Consider the following 22,228-nt stretch of genomic DNA (forward strand, 5'->3'; position numbering starts at 1 on the left):
TCTAAATATTTAGCTGCGGGACACAAACCTACTCCCACCAATACGACAAACACTGGATTTTTTAATACATTTATAAATAATTATAATGTAAATACGATGTTGAAACAATGTTTCTTTAAACTTAACATAGTTAATAAGTATATCAACACATAATTGTTTTTAATTTTAAGTTCAATTTGCTGCAGTACTGGGTTTTAAACTTTTAGTGTTTTGAATAGTAGTAAAAAAAAATGGTTTAAAATAGCTCAAGGAATATTAAATTATTCAAACCACCTGAAGTTATTTATAGCCTTATAGGTAATTAATTTATAATTATATAAATTCTAACTAGAGTGACTGCGAGTGGCTCAATGGCTGATTAATTATTTTACATAATATGATTTAATAAAATTGTGATTGCAGAAATGCGGCGACTGTGTGTCACACAGTTATCTACTATATATGTATAATCTTGCATTATAATGGTTAGTGCAAAGTATCATATTTCGTAAATTATCAAGGAATTTTAAATGGATAGTAAGTAAATTTTACATTTTAATATAATATTATATAGTATTATTAAAAATGTTTATTTAATATGCTGTTATACATTAAATTTAAAAAAAAAGTATAAAACGAATAATGTATAAACATTAAACTGTATAGTACTATAATAGTATTATATATGCAGATACCTACATGAAAACGCTTATAGGCTTAATTTTTAAAACTACCTATATATTTAATAATTAATAAATAATAATTAAAACACAAGTAAAACAAAACGATGAAAAAGTTGCTACATATCATATGGATTTTAAAACATTAATTTATCCGGAGAAATCTCCGCATTTAAAACATTTGCAGTCCGCTGGTTCTTTTAGTTTTACTTCCAAAGTGGCCAATTTCTCACTCGTCAATCTTACGCCATCGGGATCGTAGCAATGTGTAAGAGCAATAATTCTCTCCCTCAAAAATGTTTCACGACAACAATAACATTCCTGAAATCACGATATTCATATAATAAAATAATATGAATTACATTTATAACAATTAATAACATTAAATAGACAATAAGAATTTAGTTATTTTGCTAAAAATTCGATCGGAATAATATATGTATTTTCTATTGAATTTCTAAACAAATTGTTTTTATAGATTTTTGGTGAAATTATAAAATTTAGAAATTAATAGAAGAGTAGATATAATATTATAAATCTAATTTATTTACGTTTGATTAAATAGTGGAGTTGGACTGTATTATTGATTGTTCTGTGCTTTGATAGTTTCTATTCGATAATGACAATAATTTGTTGTATGCAAATATTATGTAATATAAACATAATACATATTATAAGTTATAACTAATAATAGTTTCCAATTTAGTCATATAAAATTTATTTTAGATATTTTGATGTACTTAACTTTAAAAAAGGGGAAAGAAGGTAACCGTAGTCCGTAAAAATGTACCTTGAAATTTAGTAAGTTAGAGTAAAATACGTGTTAAATTTGAATTTAATAATAAATCATTGCATACGAAAAATGATTCTGAGCAATAATGAATAACGATTGGTAGTCACCAGGTAGACAGATAACTTTATATATTTTATAAAATATTTAAATTGCTATTAAAATAATTTATTTTACTATTAGTCCCTAAAACGGTAAAATGAATTCATTTTTGCCGAAAATTTACATTTGAAAATATCATTGTGGACATAAAAAGTAATAAATTAATAGTGAATATTTTAAATTTCCACGAATAATATTTTTAAATTTTAAATTTAAGTAAAAATATGTATATACTGCATCACATATGCTTATTGTAAAATTACCTTTACAGATTGTATATTTTCAAAAATAAAAGTTTTAAAAAAAAATTAGTAAAATCGTAATTATTTACTTAATATTTCAGATTTTCTTTTGGTTCTAGTATGAACTACTTGTGAAAAATCTTGTATTTAATTGTCAAGCCTTAATACCATTTCTTATATGTAAAAATTCCCGTTTTCCTATTTTTAAGTTTTTAATTATTCCAGATTATTTTGAAAAGTAGATAAGGTAGGATTTTTATTTCGACTTCACCAAGTATTCACTATATACAATGTATGTTACCAAAAACCATATTTAAAGTAGAAAATTAAAATATTATTACTGTACTAAAAAGTGACAAAACAAAACACCTTGGAGGATCACATTGGACACACACATATAACATAATTGTAAAATCAATACATTAGTTGCCCCGTTCAAAATCGTAATTAAAAGCATAAAAATATATTTTTTATTAAATTTATAAGTAATATTAACTTTTAAGAATCCACTAGGAGTAATGACACTAGGTTGTACTTGTGAATTGCACGCTCCTTCACACTTGTTCACTGCTATGTCACCATTACATGTCCTTTGAAGCCGTCCAAGCTCGTCAAACTCCTCTAAATGTAATAATCAACATTAAAGTGTTAATATAGAACTTACTGTTACACGTTATGTTAGATTAGTTTCAAATAAAATGTTAAATTGTACCTTTAATGATATGCAATTCAGAAGGCAAAGTTTCACATTCTTCTGGATTATCTTCTGCGAGTACGTTATTATGTACGAAAAAAATCGCGATAGAGATGATAAACAATTGAGTCGTGTACATAATTGCTAATAATTATTTAGTAAAAAATTAAAATGTAGTAAATGACAAAATGTGTTATACGCAGACACGCAGTGTAAGTAAATATAGGTACTTACACAATATAGATGCCAATAAAGTTTATTGAAATAATCCAGATCAGTGACTGATCAGTTAACAGTGACTGTTAACGTTCACGACAAAACTGTTTATGACTTCCAAAATGTATATTAAAGCTTTCACTTTAAACAAACACAAGTGTTATTGGACCAAGAGGGTGGTTTACTTATCCACAGGAGGTCTTGTAGTATACATTTTTTTTTGTTGTCGAAACAAAATATACCACTAACAGATTTTATTTATAAAAGTAAATATAATTTACTAACGGAGTAAAAAAAAATAATGTTAATTATTCTTTGAATTATAAAATTTTCAAAGTATTAAATAAATAAAATATCAATATTAGTATAATAAATATTAATATAATGTAATAACTAATAATTGTTCATTCCTTCTCTTATGAGCAATGAAATCCACTAATCACATATAATATAGCCAGCTACAAATTAATATTTAATGGTAATTTTATTTTATTTAATATATAAAACTAGTATAAAAATAAATAAATATTGAAATGTTAAACTACAAAGGCAGCAAACATATAATAATAATAATAATAATAATAATAATATACTCTATAGTCTCTAAGTTTAAGACGTTAAGATTAGGAAAAGCTTTATTTCGTTAAATATAAAAGCTTACTATTATAATGGTTGTTAATCTTATTGCTAGATACTATAACTCGTATTACTAGCCATATTCGATATAGGTATACTGTTTCTGAAAATGTTTATATTTAGATTAATACTTATTTTAGATTGAGTGGATTGATCAACGTGACAATATATTATGTATTGGTTTTATAATAAAATGATGTGTATTTTTAATTGTTATGCTTAAAGACACTTTTTATAATAGAAAAAAAATGCTTCAATTTTCAAATTAGAGGAAGGTTTTTGGTTGCAAATTATATAAGTACTTTGAGGGAGTAAAAGCAATAATAAATGGGACTAACAAAAAAAAAATAATAATAATAATAGTAAAAATAGAAATAGAAATAAATGGAAAAATAGGAAGTGTTTTTTAATTAGTTTTAAAAAATAATAGATTTTGTTTTGTTTTTATTGTAATTTAAGAAACCCTGTAGCTATTTTCAGTTTTCATCAAATATTTATGTAAGACATACACATTTACTAATCGTGATGAAATTTAGAATTGAAATATTTTTTTTGTGCTTAATACAATATTACAGTATTTTAAATGTTATAATATTTTTGATTTAGGTGTGATAACAGTTTTTTATGGGTAAATATTAAGTTATGCTTTATTTATCAAAAAGATATAAGTAGTCACGTTTTTTTAATAGATCTGTGATCTGTCACGTTTAAATGTTGACAAAATTGAATATTTAAACTTTAAACTAAACAAAAATTGGATACTGCTCTGCTGTAGGTATAGTAGGTATCGAGCGCGCGAGTCACAGTTATTGAAGTGTTAAATTTGAATTCAATCATAAATTATACAATGCAAAATGATTCTGAGTGGAAACATCTGTCAGACTATATCACTAAGTACAAACTTAAAGGTAAGGATATTATTAAGGAGTCTTATATATATTTTATTGGTATTATTATTTTAAAGTGAGTTATAGGGTATAGCTATAAGCTATGTAAAATATCACAACTTTAAAATGTTCATATTTAGCTCACTTTAAAGTGATAATATCAATAAAAGTATATACAAGACTTCTTGATAATATTCTTACCTTTAAGTTTTATAAAAGGTAAATTGAATCTAATATTAAGCTAACAACAAAAATGTATTTTACTGAACACATTTTTTTATGATGTACGTATTAGTATAAGACAAAGACAACACATGTGGTTATAATGTCCTTTTTGGAAGGTATATACTATCTATATAAAATATATATTTTTAATATTATAATTAATAATTTATAAGCCAATATTTATTTAATAGTTATTGTTTATACCTACATATTTTTCTATATTTGTTCAATAATCAATACTGAAAATAGTGCATAGCCATATAATTTAGTATAACATTTACATTACAGCCATTTTCCAAATAATTTACCCTTAAAAAAAATCCTCTAGGTATTAATTTTCATGTATTTATAGACTTATGGTATTTTACACAATTCTTTCAATTTTTGACGCCAACAAACCGTCTAGATTTAAATGATTCTACATGTACGTGTTTTTCGGAAGCTTACAGCCAACTGAGTAATCTAATTCATAAACCATGTTTACTCCCCAGGAGGCCCATTTTCGTTAATAAATCATAAATGTCGGAAGTCTGAGCCCTTCAAAGGCGACTGCCACTCGCAAGATTATTCACAGTATGATCTTTGAGTCGTAATGTCTACCATCAACCAGGAATTTTTCAGTAAGTATAACTATGAATAATTTTAAGACTTCCTAAAATTTAATAACGCTTAAATGTTAAAAAAATTAAAACACTGATTATTGTTAAATATATTATGTATAGTTATATAAGAAAATTTTTAATACGTATTAATTTCTATAAGCTTTTTAATTGCTATTGCTATTTAATTCCAGTATTCATTTATAAATAATTTTCATGACATTTTAGAATATCTGATAGTATTGGCTATGTGCAACATGGCCTTTGCTAATAACGGCAACGGGGTGATCGTGACTGCTAGGTCTAGCGACGACTGCCAAGTAACACCCGTCATCCATGTCTTACAGTACCCAGGATGTGTTCCTAAGCCAATACCATCGTTTGCATGTACAGGACGCTGCAGCAGCTATCTACAAGTAAATAAGCGTGCTGAACGAAACCCTTTTTAAATAATAATGATAATATGCAAATATACAATGATGTTATGTTTTTTTTAACAAGGTTTCTGGGTCTAAAATATGGCAAATGGAAAGGTCTTGTATGTGCTGTCAAGAAAGCGGTGAACGAGAAGCTTCGGTATCACTCTTTTGCCCAAAAGCCAAACAAGGCGAGAAAAAATTTAGAAAGGTAGGTTCATAATTATATACATTTATCAGATAAATATATATATCTAATATAGTATGACGTGTTTGTGTGTGTGTGGAGGGGAGAAGTAAGGTATGAATTATACATTTATTGGAGATAAGCACAACATAACTGTGCATGCATTCATTTTTTTTACCTTGCAATATGAATGAAAAAATATATTAATTTATATTATACTATATAGGCAACCAAATTGCATATATTTCATTACACCGAAACTGGTTTTAAAATTTAAAATATTGTTCTATAAAAAGCATGATTAAATAGATAGGTGAATATTTTTTTACAAGACGTAGCAGGTAAAAATCAAACATCCGTATAAGTTCCTACGAGAATAAAAACAACTTAAATCTTTTTACGTCCAAAAGTGTATTTTACACAAAATGACAACATTTTGATTTTAAAACAAATTTTCTTCCCAATTTATTCAAACTGATTGCTTATTATAGAGGTGTGGTTAAAATGTATTTATTTTGTATTTGATAAAAAAAAATCCAATTTTTAGTAATCAACAAGTAAATAATTACAGAGTTCAACAAAAAACTTGTCCACATAATAATGCATTTTTATGTATTTATTTATAAAACGAATATGACAACGCAATTAAAAATTAGTGTGATTTTTTACGATTTTAACAAAAAATAATTTTTTTCTGAGACTGCCCAAACGTAGACTTTACTAAATAATAATTAATAAATCACATTTTGCGGTATAGTATAACTGATAAGTATACTAATACTTAGTATAGTAATTGGCGTGACTATAATATAATATAATATAATATATTTATACATTTATTATATTATATTCAATTGCAGGTTACTACAAAAGCTCCATTGGAATGCATGTGTCGCCCTTGTACGGGTATTGAAGAAAGTGCGGTAATTCCTCAAGAAATGTCTAACTATGCTGCTGATGAGCCACCAATCAACGGTCATTTTTCTAAATCTATTTAAATTATTAATCAATAAATAAAGAAAGTGTTTATATTACTTTCATTTTTATACAGTTTCTAAATTCTTTATCTACCACCCTCTTCGTATCTATAAATTATTATAATGTAATATTTTATATAGTCGTATAATAATATATAATATAATCGTACTATTATTGTAGTTATAGTTAAACAATAATCTCTTATACAGTTATACAATATATATACATACTATACATATACGCGTATGTCAGTTGCACTAAAATTATAAATAAATGTATTGTTTATTTTAAATGCATAGGTACATTTTTATATTTGTTTTGAGTGGTCATAAAAGAAATATATTTATTGAGTAACCTATAAAAATATTATTGGTCGTGCTGAGATAAACTGTATAGTGTAGTGGAATAAATGTATGTCTAATAGTGCAGTTATCGTAACATTTAATATAATTGTACAATGTACATAGGTTACACAAATTATTACTTTAACGTTATTCTGATTTTTAATTTAAGTACCACAGTACCTGCAACAATACCAAAATTATTTCGTTTTACTATATTATTTTGTGTTATATTTCGTATTTATTTTTACATTAATTTTAATTTTAAAAAGCCGTTAATATAATTAACCCAAAATTTTGTCCTCGAGTTCCACGAGGCCATGATTATAATATGTTATATATAAATATGTATGTAGATACCATGGCTAAATATGCCCCTGAAAATATGACATTGCTGCAGTTTCCAACTTTGCAGACAATTGAAACAATATGACAATATATATTTATATAACATTATAATAAATTGATTTATGTATTTATTAATTATTATATTCAAATTATTCAGTATCTACATAGTCATAAGAGTTTAGGCGTAATTGAATACTTTGTGAAGCTGCAGCAGTGAAAATAACAATATGGAAATTCAACTGAGTCGAACGATGAGAGAAAATCAAAAATATAATTTCACAAAACTTTATGATGTAAAAAAATCTTGATTTTCACCTGAGGTGACTTTTGCCAGGGCAACGCCGGGTGGGACAGGGATATATCCAATAATATAAATAATAATGACATATAAGAAAAGTACAATAAATTAAAAAACTGACGAATAAAGAATTAATTTAGATAAATAAAAAATGACAATATACTTACTATAATAGGAATATTTTATAGTAATTATTTTTATTTATTTTTTTATTATAAAATTTTAAAATACTATTACATTTCAATTTGAACCTAACCTAGCCTGACATATAATGAGAATTAAACCTGCGGTCATTCTGTGATTAGTTATGATTTAATATATTTTGTATTGCAAGTAACGTTTAGCAATAAACCCCAGAATGGTTTGTTAAAAAACAAAAAACGTAAGGAAGTCCCTGTCAATTAACTATGCTTCATGATGTGTGTACTTAAAGCTTGTTTATAATTATTATCAAGATCAGTTAGTACAACATAATATAGCCAATATAGGTATACAATTTATTTTAATACATAGCTAGGTGTATTAATATGTTTCATTTAAAAAAAAATTTATTTATATTTTTTTTTATATAAAAAGATACGCAGACTATCCCTTGTGCACGCTATTACATTTGTGGAAGTTCAATATAAAGTACAATCTACTCACATAAGAAGACGTAAAACTAGTTTTTATCGGCGAAATCGTCAAAAAATGACGAAAAAAATTAAATATAGTTATAATTATACCATTTTAAGAATAAATAAATCAAATATTCGTTGGAAATTTTCAAAAGTAACTTGTACAGAGTACAGGTAAAGTTACTATAAACCCTTATGGACCAGTATGGACTTATAACTTATAAGTTATAATAAATTATATTATTTTATAATACAACATTAGAATATTAAATTATTAAATTAATATAGGTACATTGGTACTCGTGTAAAATGTAACAGGTATCTGGTGACTGGTAAATGTTACAATAGTTGTATATTATACAGTGGCGGCTCGTGTTATGGGGCACATGGGCATGTGCCCCACCTACAAAATTGAAAGAAAGAAGAACAATTTATGTAAAATTAAAATTTAATAAGTATTTCTTCCAACAGTTCCATCATAATATAATTGGTTTATTGTATATTATTATTTATTTATTACCCAAATAAAAAAATGTGATCAAATACGAGCGCTTCTTCGTATTATACGTACAAAATATTATGTACATATTATACGGGTATTGAGCGGCGAGCACAATTTCGTTGTGCCCCGATGGCCCATTCAACAGTACTAGATTTCCTCCACTTCTCTACACGAATTAATATGGCGTAGCGGGGGGTGAACGGTCACATAGATCCCTCGACAGCTAGATCCCGATGACTAACTGATGCAAGAGGATCCAATTGATGCGAAATTAAAATGACGCATGAGGATCTAATTGACGGGGGATTAAAATAATCATAAGGATTTTACAAATTAATTAATTTTGTAATTAGTATTATTAATTTTTAATTATCAATATATTTAAATGCTTTTACGTTATTATATCGTAGTAACACTAGTATAACACAAGTTACTAGCATAATCCATATAATTTTTGTTTAATAGACAATTAAAAAATATTTTATATTATAGGTAACCTAATGTTTTAATAATAAACGCATAAATTATTTCATAAATGCTTTCATAATGTTAGGTTTCGTTTACACATCTAATAAAAAATTAAAATGTACTAACTGAAGTTACTGAATATTTCACTTCTCAGTTAAAATAGCCATAACTCATCATGTCTGGTCACCATCTTATGTTTTTTTTATATTAATCAGAATATAGTACCTATATAACTTAGTACAACTATATAACTATAGCTACTATTATATTATTATTATTGCTTAAAAGTCTTAACTCAATTCATATTCTCACTCCCAGTCTCAGAGGTTAGTCGTAAGTCCAGTGGCGCCGATCTATATTTCATGTTATGGGAAAAAAATGCTGGTGTTAGACCCACCTACTAAAAAAATGTTTAGTTAGTTACGTTCGAATGGTACTATATTTATTTCTAACTATATACATACAAGATACTGCATAACAAACTATTTTTGATTATCACCCACCCACCCATAAATATTTCTGGGGAATTTTTCCCAGTTCATACCCGTGTTCGGCGCTACTGTTAGTATATATACCAAATTTGAATATTGGCAAAACTGTATATTTTAACGAAAAATAACGATTATATAGGTATAATTATCTATTTTGTTTTAAGTTATTACAAAAATATTATTTAAAGACACCAATTCGTGTATTATTATTTAACACTAACAGAGAAGTATTCAAAATATTATGTAGATTAGTTTTAAGCTGTTTATGCCATAAATTTATTAACATCTGCAGTGGCGGCTCGTCAGTGGTCTTTGAGATGGCGAACTCACCATAAAAAAGGTAGTAAAGCAATAAAAAAGTTTGAAGAAAATTTTAGTACCTATAATTTAATATTTTTGTTTATTTGGAAAATAATTATGATGGTTTTCGATATTAATATTGATAATATTATAATATTTTTACATTAATAATGAGAAGACGGGTGTCATTCAATAATAATACGGGCGAAAAATATCGATAACAACAACTAATTACTAATTTATGCGATGCCAATGGCAGAAACTTTGAAAGAGTCTAGTCTCAATGTCCTGTACAACATCAATACAATCTACCCCGCCCTCCGTCTTGCATATAAAATTTGTATAAGTACACAATTGAGTATCTCGAACGGCAGACTCCCGAATAAATTTAAATGTCTGGCTAATAATAATATTACAACATAATAATACAGTATATAATCTATGGATATGGATCTATCATATTGATCTATCATCTATGGTAATCATCAATCTTCGCTATTCGTCGGAGACGATTGACGGTTGTAATAATTTTAACGGAGAAAAAAATTGACTTACAAATCGTTAAACCGTACTTTAATATATATAATATTTTACACGCATATGCCGTTCTGTTCAGCTTATTTTTATGAAATATCTCAATATCTTCAATTCGAAACGTGATAAAGACGGACGAGAAAAGGTGTTCCTGGGTCGGCGATGTGGTTACTGAACGTATGGACATTAAATATGACACAACTAAGTTTCACAAAAAAAATCGATGTTTACGTGAGTTTGATTTTCTATAATTTTGGAGCTTTAATTTACTTTTTTAGACATAAAATAAATACATACTTATTGTACCGAACAATCTGCTACACGCCGGGTGACGTATACGTATGCATATTTTATTCCCGAACGCGCGATGCATAAATACGTGAAACCAAAAATACATAATCGTCATATTAGTATATTACCAGACCCATTTTATATAATAATTTATATTTATATTAATTGTATAAATAGCATTTTTCATTTTTAACTGGACGAGTACTTGACTAATAAAAGTTTTTTTTATCCCTAACAAAAATAAAAACTGCTTGTATTAGCTACTTATAGTAGGTTACTACAATACTACATGTAGACTAGGTTAAGTATGTCACTATAACGAATTTGTACAATTTGAATTCAATTTTCAATGTGTAATGCATTAATGTATTGTGTACAATGTAAAATTATGCTGGTCGAAGATGTTCTTATTTGTAGGTGAGAAATTTTACCAAACAACTATTAAAATAATAAAATTATAATTTAAAAAAAAATTCAGGATATACAATTATTATGGTTTTACGTATGAAATTAATTAGATACCAAAAGTTTCGTATGCAAGACAGCTGAAATATAAAAATGAATGCTATAATATCACAAAGAGTTCTATAAAAAAACATATGATCTATCATATTATTATAATATTTGTCATCCATGGCAAACATCAATCGTCGTCATTTGTAGGAGACGATTAACCATTCTTATATTTTATTGAGCAGTGGTCAAACAACAGCCTTCAGTACATGACAAGTGCTCTCATTTTCATAAAAAATTTCTATAATTTCATTCTGAAGCGCAATGAAGACGAATGAAGAAATAAGAGCTAGCTGTTTCTTCGGTGGCTGATGTGCACGTTTGAACTTTAATATGGCACAGCTTGATATCGTCGAAAACAGTCGAAGGATACTTACGTAGGTTAATTTTCCTATAATTTTAGGGTAGTAATAAATTTAGTTTTTATACTTTAAATAAATATTTATTGATTTGTACAAGCTGCCACCCCGATTACTTAGAACTATATTTTATTTCCGATAGCCGGCAACCGGCGGGTTATTGTATACGACCCGTTTTAAATTTCTAAACGATGAAATCTTTTTTTTAATATTTTATTATTTTAAAGTTCTAGATAATATTTTTTTTCATAGTAAATTATTTAAGAATATAAAATTTTTATTTTTGTCAGGTCCGCAAACTGTTTTAAATTTGTGAATATGGCATGAGAGTTCTAAAAGGTTAAAGTTAAAAAGTAGCCAAGAATAAAATTAATTCGTCAATTATACCTTGGATCCAGGACCCAGCACAATGATTGATTTTAAAATTTTCTATCTGTTATGAATTCTTGTAGCAAATATGATATATTTAGTACTTTGGGTGGTTAATAGTAAAATAAAATAAAAAAATTCAGATCTTTTCATAATATCGGAAAAACTGGAATCATTACACTATATATACTTGTATAATTTCGACAAAATTAATTAATTTAATAAGTTTTAGTTCAAAAATTCTAATCATAGAATGTTGAAAATTTTACCAACTGTCTACATTATGATTTCCTATACATTATATAATTATAAAAACATTTTAACAATTTTAAATAATTAAATTTTTTTTTTTAAGCCCATAAAAATTATTGATAGCAAATATGATTTAAAATTTAATACAGTGTTCCTCATCAGTCACTAAATTACTGCAATAAAAAATGTAGTCACGATATTATATTTTTATAAACGTTTAAAATCAAAATTTTGACAAATTTTATCTAAATCTATACAATTTTCAAATTATTTTTTCATCAGATATTTATATATATAAAATTGTTTATTTATATACAAATTTGATATAGTAATTCTCATTAGTTCTTTTAATTATAACAAATATAAAAGGTTACTGGAAAGTCACATTATTTTTTACGACTGAAGTTCAATATTTTATGACTTATTGAGTATTAATTTTTCATCCCAAAAAAAAAACTATTTCTTGTAAAACGATTTTTATATTGTGTTATAGACTTTAATACTATACATAGTTTAAAAACAAATAATCTTATACACCGATAACCTTAAGTCTTAATTAATTTTTTATGAGAGTATTTCTTATTTATGCTATTATTTTAAAAATATTTTTAAACTATATATATAAACAATGTTCTTTATTTTTTTATTAATACAAATTTTTTAAATTTTTAAAATGTTCAAATTATTTTTTTCATTAGTATTCATACAAATATTTTCTTTTTATATCTACAATTTTAAAATGTTCTATAGGAATTCTCATTAGTTATTTTAATGCAAAAACAAAAATAAAATGGTCACTGGAAACTTATATTATGACTGTTTGAAGTTCAATATTATATAATTTATATATAAATTAATAAAATATGCGTATACATCGATTACATCATCCGGGTAGCGGATTTTTCATAAAAATGAATATATTTTGTTTTAAGTTTAAAAAGTAAATTGATTAACTAAAGCATTGACTAGTGACTAGGTACTATTTGTTACAAGAAACCACAATAAACGAAATGTATGAATTTTTTCTATTATGATAGGTGTCTTCAGACACAATATCTACAGACAGAGATAATTGCATCTAATGTAATAGATAAGTAAGATTAAGTTAAAACACTGCGCGTGATTAGAATCAAAATAATGCAGAAATAATAACTTAGAAACATAACGATATTGATCATAATTCTTTTTTTTAAATACTTAAAAATATAATTATTTTTATTTAGTTCACTATTTTCATAGATTAAATTAAATAATTTGTTATCATCTTCATTAGAATAAAATATTAATACTTTGCAATATCTATAAAGATTTGGTCTAGTTTATATGTTTCAATTTTACGTATGTCAAAGAGCTAAAATATAATAATAAATCCTATAAAATCACAGAGAGTTCTATAAGAAAAAAAAAATTATAATATTTATCATCCGACATCCATGGCAAACGACAATCGTTGACATTTGTAGAAGACGATTAACAATTCTAATAATTTTATTGAACAGTCGTCAAACAACAGCTTTCAGTACATGACAAGTGCTCTCATTTTCATAAAAAATTTCAATGATTTCATTCCGAAGCGTAAAGAAGACAAATGAAGAAATAAACTAGATATTTCTTAGGTGGCTGTGCACTTTGAACTTTAATATGACACCGCTTGATTTCGCCGAAAAGCGTCGAAGGATACTTACGTAGGTTAATTTTCCTATAATTTTAGGGTAGTAATAAATTTAATTTTTATACTTTAAATAAATATTTATTGACTTGTACAAGCTGCCACCCCGATTACTTAGAACTATATTTTATTTCCGATAGCCGGCAACCGGCGGGTTATTGCATACGACCCGTTTTAAATTCTTAAACGATGAAATCTTTTTTTTAATATTTTATTATTTTAAAGTTCTAGATAATATTTTTTTCATAGTAAATAATTTAAGAATATAAAATTTTATTTTTGTCTGGTCCGCAAACTGTTTTTAATTTGTGAATATGGCATGAGAGTTCTAAAAGGTTAAAGTTAAAAAATAGCCAAGAATAAAATAAATTCGTCAATTATACCTTGGATCCTGGACGTAGCACAATGAATGTATATTGATTTTAAAATTTTCTATCTGTTATGAATTCTTGTAGCAAATATGATATATTTAGTACTTTGGATGATTAATAGTAAAATAACATAAACAATTTTAGATCTTGTCATAATATCGGAAAAACTGGAATCATTACGCTATATATACTTGTATAATTTCGACAAAATTAATTAATTTAATAAGTTTTAGTTCAAAAATTCTAATCATAGAATGTTGAAAATTTTACCAACTGTCTACATTATGATTTCCTATACATTATATAATTATAAAAACATTTTAACATAATTTATATCGGCTCAATTTTTTTAAGCCGATATAAATTATTGATAGCAAATATGATTTAAAATTTGATACAGTGTTCCTCATCAGTCACTAAATTACTGCAATAAAAAATGTATAGTCACGATATTATATTTTTATAAACGTTTAAAATCAAAATTTTGTCTAAATCTATACATTTTTCAAATTACTTTTTCATCAGATATTTATATAATATTGTCTTTTTATATACAAATTTAATATACTAATTCTCATTAGTTTTTTTTCACCTAAAACAAAAATAATATGTTTACTGGAAAATCACATTATTTTTTATGACTATTTGAAGTTCAGTATTATACCTATAACTTATTAAATGTTTATTATACTCTCACCCTAAAAATAAATATTTTTTCTCAAATAATTTTTATATTTTGTTATAGTTCAAAAACCAATAATCTTAGATACTTAAAACTTTAATTAAATTCTTATGAGAGTATTTCTTACAAATAGTATGTTTTCAAAATATTTTGAAAGTATGTATATTTACGATATTTTGTTATTATTTAAAACATTATTTGTAGGGACATAAAAGTTTTTTGTACATGTTATACTATACGTACACAATGACATTTTTGACATACGTAGATTAATCTTAAGATATTATTTATTCAAATTATTTTACGAAAGGGTTGTACCTATTAACTCAAAAGTATATAACAAGAATATAATACGGTATAAATTATATTTATTATTTATACAATATTATAATAATAATTATGATAAATGCAATGTTTTCGGAAAAAATGTAGCTTGTCAAACTTTACACAAAAAAAAAAATAAAATACTTAGCAATATCAATCAACATAAATTATTATAAGTCATAATACATCAAAATTATACTTATTAATGAAGGTTGACTGACTGTTTCTTTCAAATTCAAATTTCACACACTAATTACAGTAATAAACTTAATCACTAATGTATAAAGCAACACTGTAATAATTACTTCTTTATCTCTAATTTAATGTAATTTTTGATTGTTTTGTAAAACGGTACTGAAAATTGAATTCCTCAAAGCATTGACTAGGTACTATTTGTTACATGAAACCATAATAAAGGAAATGTATGAATTTGTTTTTATTATGAAAGGTGTCTTCAGATATATATATATATGTAAGTTTACATGTAACAATATGTAAGATTAAGTTAAAGCACTGCGTGATTAAAACCAAAAGTATGCAGAAATAATAATTCAGAAACATAACGATATTAATCATAAATCATAATTCTTTTTTTTTTAAATATATATAATAATATAATTATTTTTGTTTAGTTCACTATTTTTATAGATTAAATTAAATAATTTGTAATCATTTTCATTAATATAAAATATTAATACTTTGCAATATCTATAAAGATTTGGTCTATATAGTTTGAATGTTTCAATTTTACGTTCATATGTCAAACAGCTAAAATAGAAAAATAGATTGTATAATATCACAAAGAGTTCTATATAAAAAAAAAACATAGATTTATCATATTACAATATTCGTCATCTGTGGCATACGACAATCGACGACATTCGTCGAAGACGATTAATAATTCTATAATAGTCTTAATGAACAGTACTGAAGTACATGACAAGTACTCTCATTTTCATTTCGTGCTGTTTATTTTCATAAAATGTATTTTTATTCTTATTTAGAATCACGATGAAGATCGATATGAAGAAAATTTGCAGTTTCTTCGGCGGCGGTGCACTACTACGTATAGTCTGAAGATTGACACAACTCGGTTTCACGGGAACAGTCGACGCTTAAGTAAGTTTTTTTTTATTATTCTTTTTTGGGATTAAAATTATTTTTTAAACTTAAAATAAAATATATAAATTTATATGAACAATCCGCGCTAGTCGGACGATGTAGTTGATGTAGACGCATATTTTATTCTCCAGGGTCCAATGAAAAAATAGTACACAATGCCTACTTATTTTACTCATTAGTTATAGTAGAAAAAAATTGTGAGAAATAACATCCATGTATTATTTGTATTATTCGCGATTATATTATATTAGAATAGTAGTAAAATAGTACACCTTAGATCCTGGATGTGGACGTAGCGTAAAATGTATAATGATCTTACAATTATGTAGTTTATTTTTTGTTTGTCATGAATTCTTGTAGCAAATATGCATCAATTTATTGGTACTTTGGGTGGTAAATAGTAAAAAAAACAAAAAATTTCAGATCTTGCCATAAATCGGAAAAACAAAAAAACTGAAATAATTACGCTATATCCTTGTGTAATATCAACCCGGAGGACGATTGGCAATATCATTAAGAAGCACATCTGAATAACAAAAATAAATGTCACAAGGCTGTGTTTGTTTAATACTATAATTTTTTGAACAGTAGTACAGTATATTATGAATATTTACTTAAATTATATTTAATTTTTATGGTTTTTTTTTCAGATAATATACTGTACTACGGTTTTAGGTGTTCTTTTTATTTTAATAATACGTTGATAAATTACTAATTTTTTCAATTTTTTTTCTTATCACAAAGCTAGTTCGTCTTTGTGTATGTTTAAATTTATATTTTTTTATAGTTATTGTGCTGTTTAACTTTCTTATAAAAGAGAGTGAGGAATTAAAAAGGTGGCCACCGAACAGAAAGTTAAACTGCAATATACTATAATCTTTTTAGTTCATGTTTACATTTTTAACTGATAAATTATGAATATAAAATTTCAAATTAATTTAAATTCAAAAATAAAAGAACACCAACATAGATTTCTTAAACATTAAAATTTTACTATACATTTAAATTACATTTAATCAGCACATTAGTTGAAGTTTTATAGGAACCGAACATTTGGTTGGACTACCCACCGACGGAGAATTTGTCATTGAGCTGAAGGAAAATGTGTCAGCACTCGGCTTCGTTTCAACCCGGAAGAAGATTGGCAGCATCAATAAGAAGCTCATCTTAATGTCAACTGTCCAAAGGATTTGTTTGTATTATATTATAATTTTTAGAATCGTAGTAGGTACAGTATACTATATATAAATATATAATATTTATTAGTGAAGAAGAATTCGTCACAAAGCTGATGGAAAATGTGTCAGCATTCGGCTGTATTTCAACACGGAGGACGTCTAGCAGCAGCAAAAAGAAATTCAACTGATAATCAACTGTCCAAAGGATTTGTTTGTATTATATTATAACTTTTAGAATCGTAGTAAGTACAGTATGCTATATATAATTATATAATATTTATTAGTGAAGAAGAATTTGTCACAAAGCTGATGGGAAATGTGTCGGCACTCGGCTTCGTTTCAACTCGGAGGAAGATTGGCACCATCAATAAGAAGATCATCTTAATTTAGTTGCCCCCCCCTTTACGCATTAGCGCTCATCTCTCATCCACTCATCCAACACATTCACTATCGCCGGCCGGCAACACACATATATTATACACATTACCCGTTTTATATTATATAGTATTATTAATATCCACATAATTTAAGTTATTGTATATTTTTTTTTTATTATTTGAATGCATTCATATGATCAGTGGCGTATTTAGGAATTTTAGGATAAGGGCAACACATATTTTGCCGCCTCCCCCCCATTAAAAAAAAATTAAAAAACTTCTACGCCGCGCAATAGTGGTCAAACTGTTAATACCATAGAATACCATGTTATATAAATAGTATAGTATTTTATACCTCTATGGCACACATTTGTTGTGAAAATTATTAATGATTGACGTCACTGCGCCAGTACTCATAAAGTACGAAATAAAAATTTGCCGCTATAAAATTTTGCTATAAATCTTTAAAAATTTGCCGTTCTGGACAACTGAACCAAAAACCCCTACCTAAATACGCCCCTGCATAATATGATGCGTTCTCGCTTACGATGTGGATTAGGCCTACTGGGGACACCACAATAAAAAAAACGCGCCTCGTGTAATACCTCATAAAGTTATTAAATAATACGGACAATGTTATTGTACGTCGTTTAATAATAAAGGTGGTGTGGAAAATTACCTAACACTGTTATTCTTATCTTATAGTTACCTTGCATACATTTTGTTTTTATTAAATACCAATTAAATAATAACTATTTATATCAAGAAATGAGAAATATTATAAACTTATAAATAAGTCCAATATAAATATAACATTAAAGGAATAAGTGGCCATACAATGCTTGTAAATAAGTATAGTCACCCTGTTAGGTTAATGGTTAGGTTTTAATGTACTTACCTATTATAATAAATAGGTATTTGAGCAAGTTCTTTTAAAAATTATATATAAGTTCTACATTAACATAATCGATAATTCATATATCGTGTATATTAGAATATAATGAAACGTTACTACTTATTTAAAACATCGAATCTAATATCATAATTAATGGAATTAGAGATTTTACTAACGCCATGTAACTTACTTATACTTCATACTATTTCATAATATTTTTAAAACTTAAATTGTTATTTAAGTATTTTTTTTAGACAAGTTTTTTAAATTACCGTCGATTTCTGAATGACGTGGGATATTATAGTTAATATGGAATCTAAATTGTCTTTGAGGTTCTAAATGTCCAAAGGGATCCAGTTGACGTACGTGGATCTACTTGTCGCGGGATCTAGGTGGTACGTAACCGTAGCGGGGCACCACGATTGAAGATAATATACCCTCGTGCATAAGGTATAAGGTCTATGAAATATTATACTGATATTAGAACGACGGTTACCGGTGATAACGTAGATTTGATAATGTTGACATGTTGTAGTTTAGTGTACAAAATACAAATATCAAGTATTGCAAGTATATGGACAATAGTCAACAGGATTGAGGACACTGGCAAGACTACTGGACTTAACTATTTATTAAGTTTATAACGTTTTATTTGTTTTATACTTTTGTGTTTCTAAAAAAAATATTTTGTAATATATAAATTGACATAAAAGCACTACAATTTTAAAACATGGTCGATAGTAAATATTACACTACAATTTTATCTCAAACATTTTCTCCTTGTGGGAATTATTTGATTACGGGTAATAATTATGGAATATTAACAGTTTACAAGTAAGTTAAACAACTAAATTATTAAATGATACTTATAAATTAAATATCGACATAGGTGTTTATTAATATTTTGTTTTTTATTTTTAGTTTAAAAAATGAATTGCAGTCAGGAGTTGACTTCAAAGATCAAAATTTATCAACCGGTGGTCAATCTTATGAATTTGAGATGATACGTAAAATGCAAATAAACAGCATGGAATCGAGTGAAAAATTTTTGATAATTGGTGGCGTTGGTCTGATTGTTGGAGTGGATTGGGAAACTATCATTGATAATAATTTTGGTGAAAACTCAAAAATTGAACCCCTCAGTATTAGTTGGAGTATTAATATTCCATCGCCCAAGTAAAGACGACATATAAATAATATTTAGTTCTGTTTTGATTGGATCTTTTGCTTAGAACATTTTAGATCTGTACACACTAACATAGTATAGTTAAATATATTTGCTTTAAGCTTTGTTCCTCACTATTTAATTATAATAGTTTTAATTATTGTTTGTACATTTTTAGGGATTCAATGTTAACTATAGATGTAAATTGTTTAATATTAAACAAAGAAGATAATGTCTTATATGCAGGTTGTGGTGACAACACTGTTTATGCATTTAATTTAGAATGTGGTGATGTTATGCAGAAATTTGAAGGGCACAGTGATTTTATTCATTCCATCGATAAATTGTAATACTAAATTATTTTATTTTATACATGTAATTTATAATTATAATGTTTAATTCTAGAGATGATACAATCGTCTCAGCTAGTGAAGATGGATCTGTCTTGTTTTGGGATGTTCGTTCTAAGGAGTATTTATCAAAAATAATTCCCAGCAATAATCCAGAAATTAAACGTCCTAATCTAGGAAACTGGGTTGGATCTGTTACAATTACTAATGACTGGATGGTAAAATAACAGTATTTATAATTTTTTTATTTCTTACAACTTAATTTGAATTTAATTAGTTGTGTGGTGGTGGAACTAAACTGTCATTATGGAATCGATCAATGGCTGCTCCTATGACCGTTTACAATTGTGTCGAAGATTCCGGAATACATGTTACTAAACTTATGGATGAAACATTGTATGCTGGAGGATGCTCAAAATATTTCTATCAGTTATCATTTACAGATGAAATTTTGTGTAAAATTGAAACTAGTCCAGTGACTGTTTTCAGTTGTGTTAACCAAGAAAATCCATTCAAAGTGAGTTTTAAAAAAAAATTATTATTGTTTTATTTAGACAATACAATTGAGAAAACAAGTTTGGTAATTTAATTTATTTAATCTATTGCTATGTAATACATTTTTATGATAAAAACAATGAGAATATTATCAGTTAGCATTTCAACAACATGCTTATTAGTATAACTGTATGTCAAGTATCAATAAGTACAAATATATCAAAATAATGAAATGTTATACTGTTATAGATTATAATTATGATAAATAATTTAATTAACCTTTTTTATTTGAATTTATATGAGTTAATGCATGTATATGAGTTTATTTATTCTAATAACTAATAAGTTTATTATAAAATAAGTAAATATTAAATTTAAATGTATACTTAAAACACATTACATATACTATTATATACAGATACTATTGAAATTCTAAAAATGTACTTACAGTCGTTGCCAGATAAATAGAGGCGGTGGTGTTTTTTAATAAGTGTATGCCAAACTAGTCACTGTGTGTTATTATTATTATTAATTAATACAATTTTTATTTTTTACAAATAAAAGAATATTTTTAAAATATTTGATTTTAAATTAATAAAGTAAAATCATTTTTAAAATGTTTTACGACTAATATTGATATATTTTTGGTAATAATATTCAGGTATGGAAAAACCCTGGTTTTTCGTTATCACGCCACCGCCGTCTCAATTTATCTGGCAACGACTGTACATTTCTAAATTTATTCATATTTTATTATCAATTTTTTTAACAAAACTTGTATGTTTGTTTATTGTTTCAGGTAACATGTCTTGCAGGTTCCAGTTATAAAATAGATATTTGTACCAATTTAAATTACAAAATGACTACACTTGGAATCTAGGACAAATATTAGTTTTTATTCCAAAAATATTAAATTCTGAAAAAAATGTCTCAATGTGAAAAATGTATTTCAACATTAGCATTATCATAATATTTAGTATTTACTGTTTTCACACTTTATGTATCTACTTATTTAATATATTTAAGTTAAAATAGATATAAAATCTTTGATATATTATGTTTATTTTATGAATATATTAATTTATATATATATGTATGTATATATTGCCATATTGGTATAATACATTAAAATGTATCCATTTTATAATTTAATTTGTACTTTTTTTTCATTAAAAAGATCAACAATTAATTAAATGTATTTATTATAACAGTATTAGATTATTAATTATAATTGTGTGTAGGTAATATAATATGTTTACATAAATATTATATTATATTCCTCTACT

The 22,228-nt window shown here is 25.9% G+C and overlaps 3 protein-coding genes across 4 annotated transcripts; 2 read left to right on the top strand and 1 right to left on the bottom strand.

Moving 5' to 3' along the window:
- Positions 1 to 545: 545 nt before the first annotated feature.
- Positions 546 to 2,845, bottom strand: LOC132931629 (partner of bursicon). Of its 2 annotated transcripts, XM_060997519.1 has the most exons (4): positions 2,722 to 2,845; positions 2,506 to 2,631; positions 2,290 to 2,414; positions 546 to 980 (listed from the first exon to the last, which is right to left on the bottom strand). In XM_060997519.1, the coding sequence occupies exons 2-4, from the start codon at positions 2,624 to 2,626 to the stop codon at positions 810 to 812; spliced, it is 417 nt and encodes a 138-aa protein (XP_060853502.1). In that variant the 5' UTR covers positions 2,627 to 2,631; positions 2,722 to 2,845; the 3' UTR covers positions 546 to 809. The 2 variants fall into 2 exon arrangements, with proteins under 2 accessions (XP_060853502.1, XP_060853503.1); XM_060997520.1 differs by having other exon boundaries at positions 2,506 to 2,821.
- Positions 2,846 to 4,956: 2,111 nt separating this feature from the next.
- On the top strand, positions 4,957 to 6,699 carry LOC132931591 (bursicon). Its single transcript, XM_060997461.1, has 4 exons — positions 4,957 to 5,071; positions 5,279 to 5,466; positions 5,552 to 5,677; positions 6,514 to 6,699. Exons 1-4 carry the CDS (start codon positions 5,044 to 5,046, stop codon positions 6,649 to 6,651), a joined length of 480 nt encoding a protein of 159 aa, XP_060853444.1. The 5' UTR covers positions 4,957 to 5,043; the 3' UTR covers positions 6,652 to 6,699.
- A 12,753-nt stretch (positions 6,700 to 19,452) lies between these two features.
- LOC132918050 (THO complex subunit 6) lies at positions 19,453 to 21,994 on the top strand. The gene is made up of 6 exons (XM_060979112.1): positions 19,453 to 19,766; positions 19,854 to 20,108; positions 20,276 to 20,443; positions 20,503 to 20,665; positions 20,725 to 20,964; positions 21,742 to 21,994. The coding sequence occupies exons 1-6, from the start codon at positions 19,663 to 19,665 to the stop codon at positions 21,820 to 21,822; spliced, it is 1,011 nt and encodes a 336-aa protein (XP_060835095.1). The 5' UTR covers positions 19,453 to 19,662; the 3' UTR covers positions 21,823 to 21,994.
- Positions 21,995 to 22,228: the final 234 nt, after the last annotated feature.

Source organism: Rhopalosiphum padi, chromosome 1, assembly GCF_020882245.1.
Source record: "Rhopalosiphum padi isolate XX-2018 chromosome 1, ASM2088224v1, whole genome shotgun sequence".
Taxonomy (NCBI): Eukaryota; Metazoa; Arthropoda; class Insecta; order Hemiptera; family Aphididae; genus Rhopalosiphum; species Rhopalosiphum padi.

Coding starts and splice junctions, on each gene's coding strand:
- LOC132931629 (XM_060997519.1), bottom strand. CDS start 2,626: ATGTACACGACTCAATTGTTTATCATCTCTATCGCGATTTTTTTCGTA. Junction 2,415..2,505: donor TGAATTGCATATCATTAAAG/GTACAATTTAAC, acceptor TATTACATTTAG/AGGAGTTTGACGAGCTTGGA. Junction 981..2,289: donor CTCCTAGTGGATTCTTAAAA/GTTAATATTACT, acceptor TCGTGATTTCAG/GAATGTTATTGTTGTCGTGA.
- LOC132918050 (XM_060979112.1), top strand. CDS start 19,663: ATGGTCGATAGTAAATATTACACTACAATTTTATCTCAAACATTTTCT. Junction 19,767..19,853: donor GGAATATTAACAGTTTACAA/GTAAGTTAAACA, acceptor TTTTATTTTTAG/TTTAAAAAATGAATTGCAGT. Junction 20,109..20,275: donor ATTAATATTCCATCGCCCAA/GTAAAGACGACA, acceptor GTACATTTTTAG/GGATTCAATGTTAACTATAG.
- LOC132931591 (XM_060997461.1), top strand. CDS start 5,044: ATGTCTACCATCAACCAGGAATTTTTCA. Junction 5,072..5,278: donor CATCAACCAGGAATTTTTCA/GTAAGTATAACT, acceptor ATGACATTTTAG/AATATCTGATAGTATTGGCT. Junction 5,678..6,513: donor GCGAGAAAAAATTTAGAAAG/GTAGGTTCATAA, acceptor ATTCAATTGCAG/GTTACTACAAAAGCTCCATT.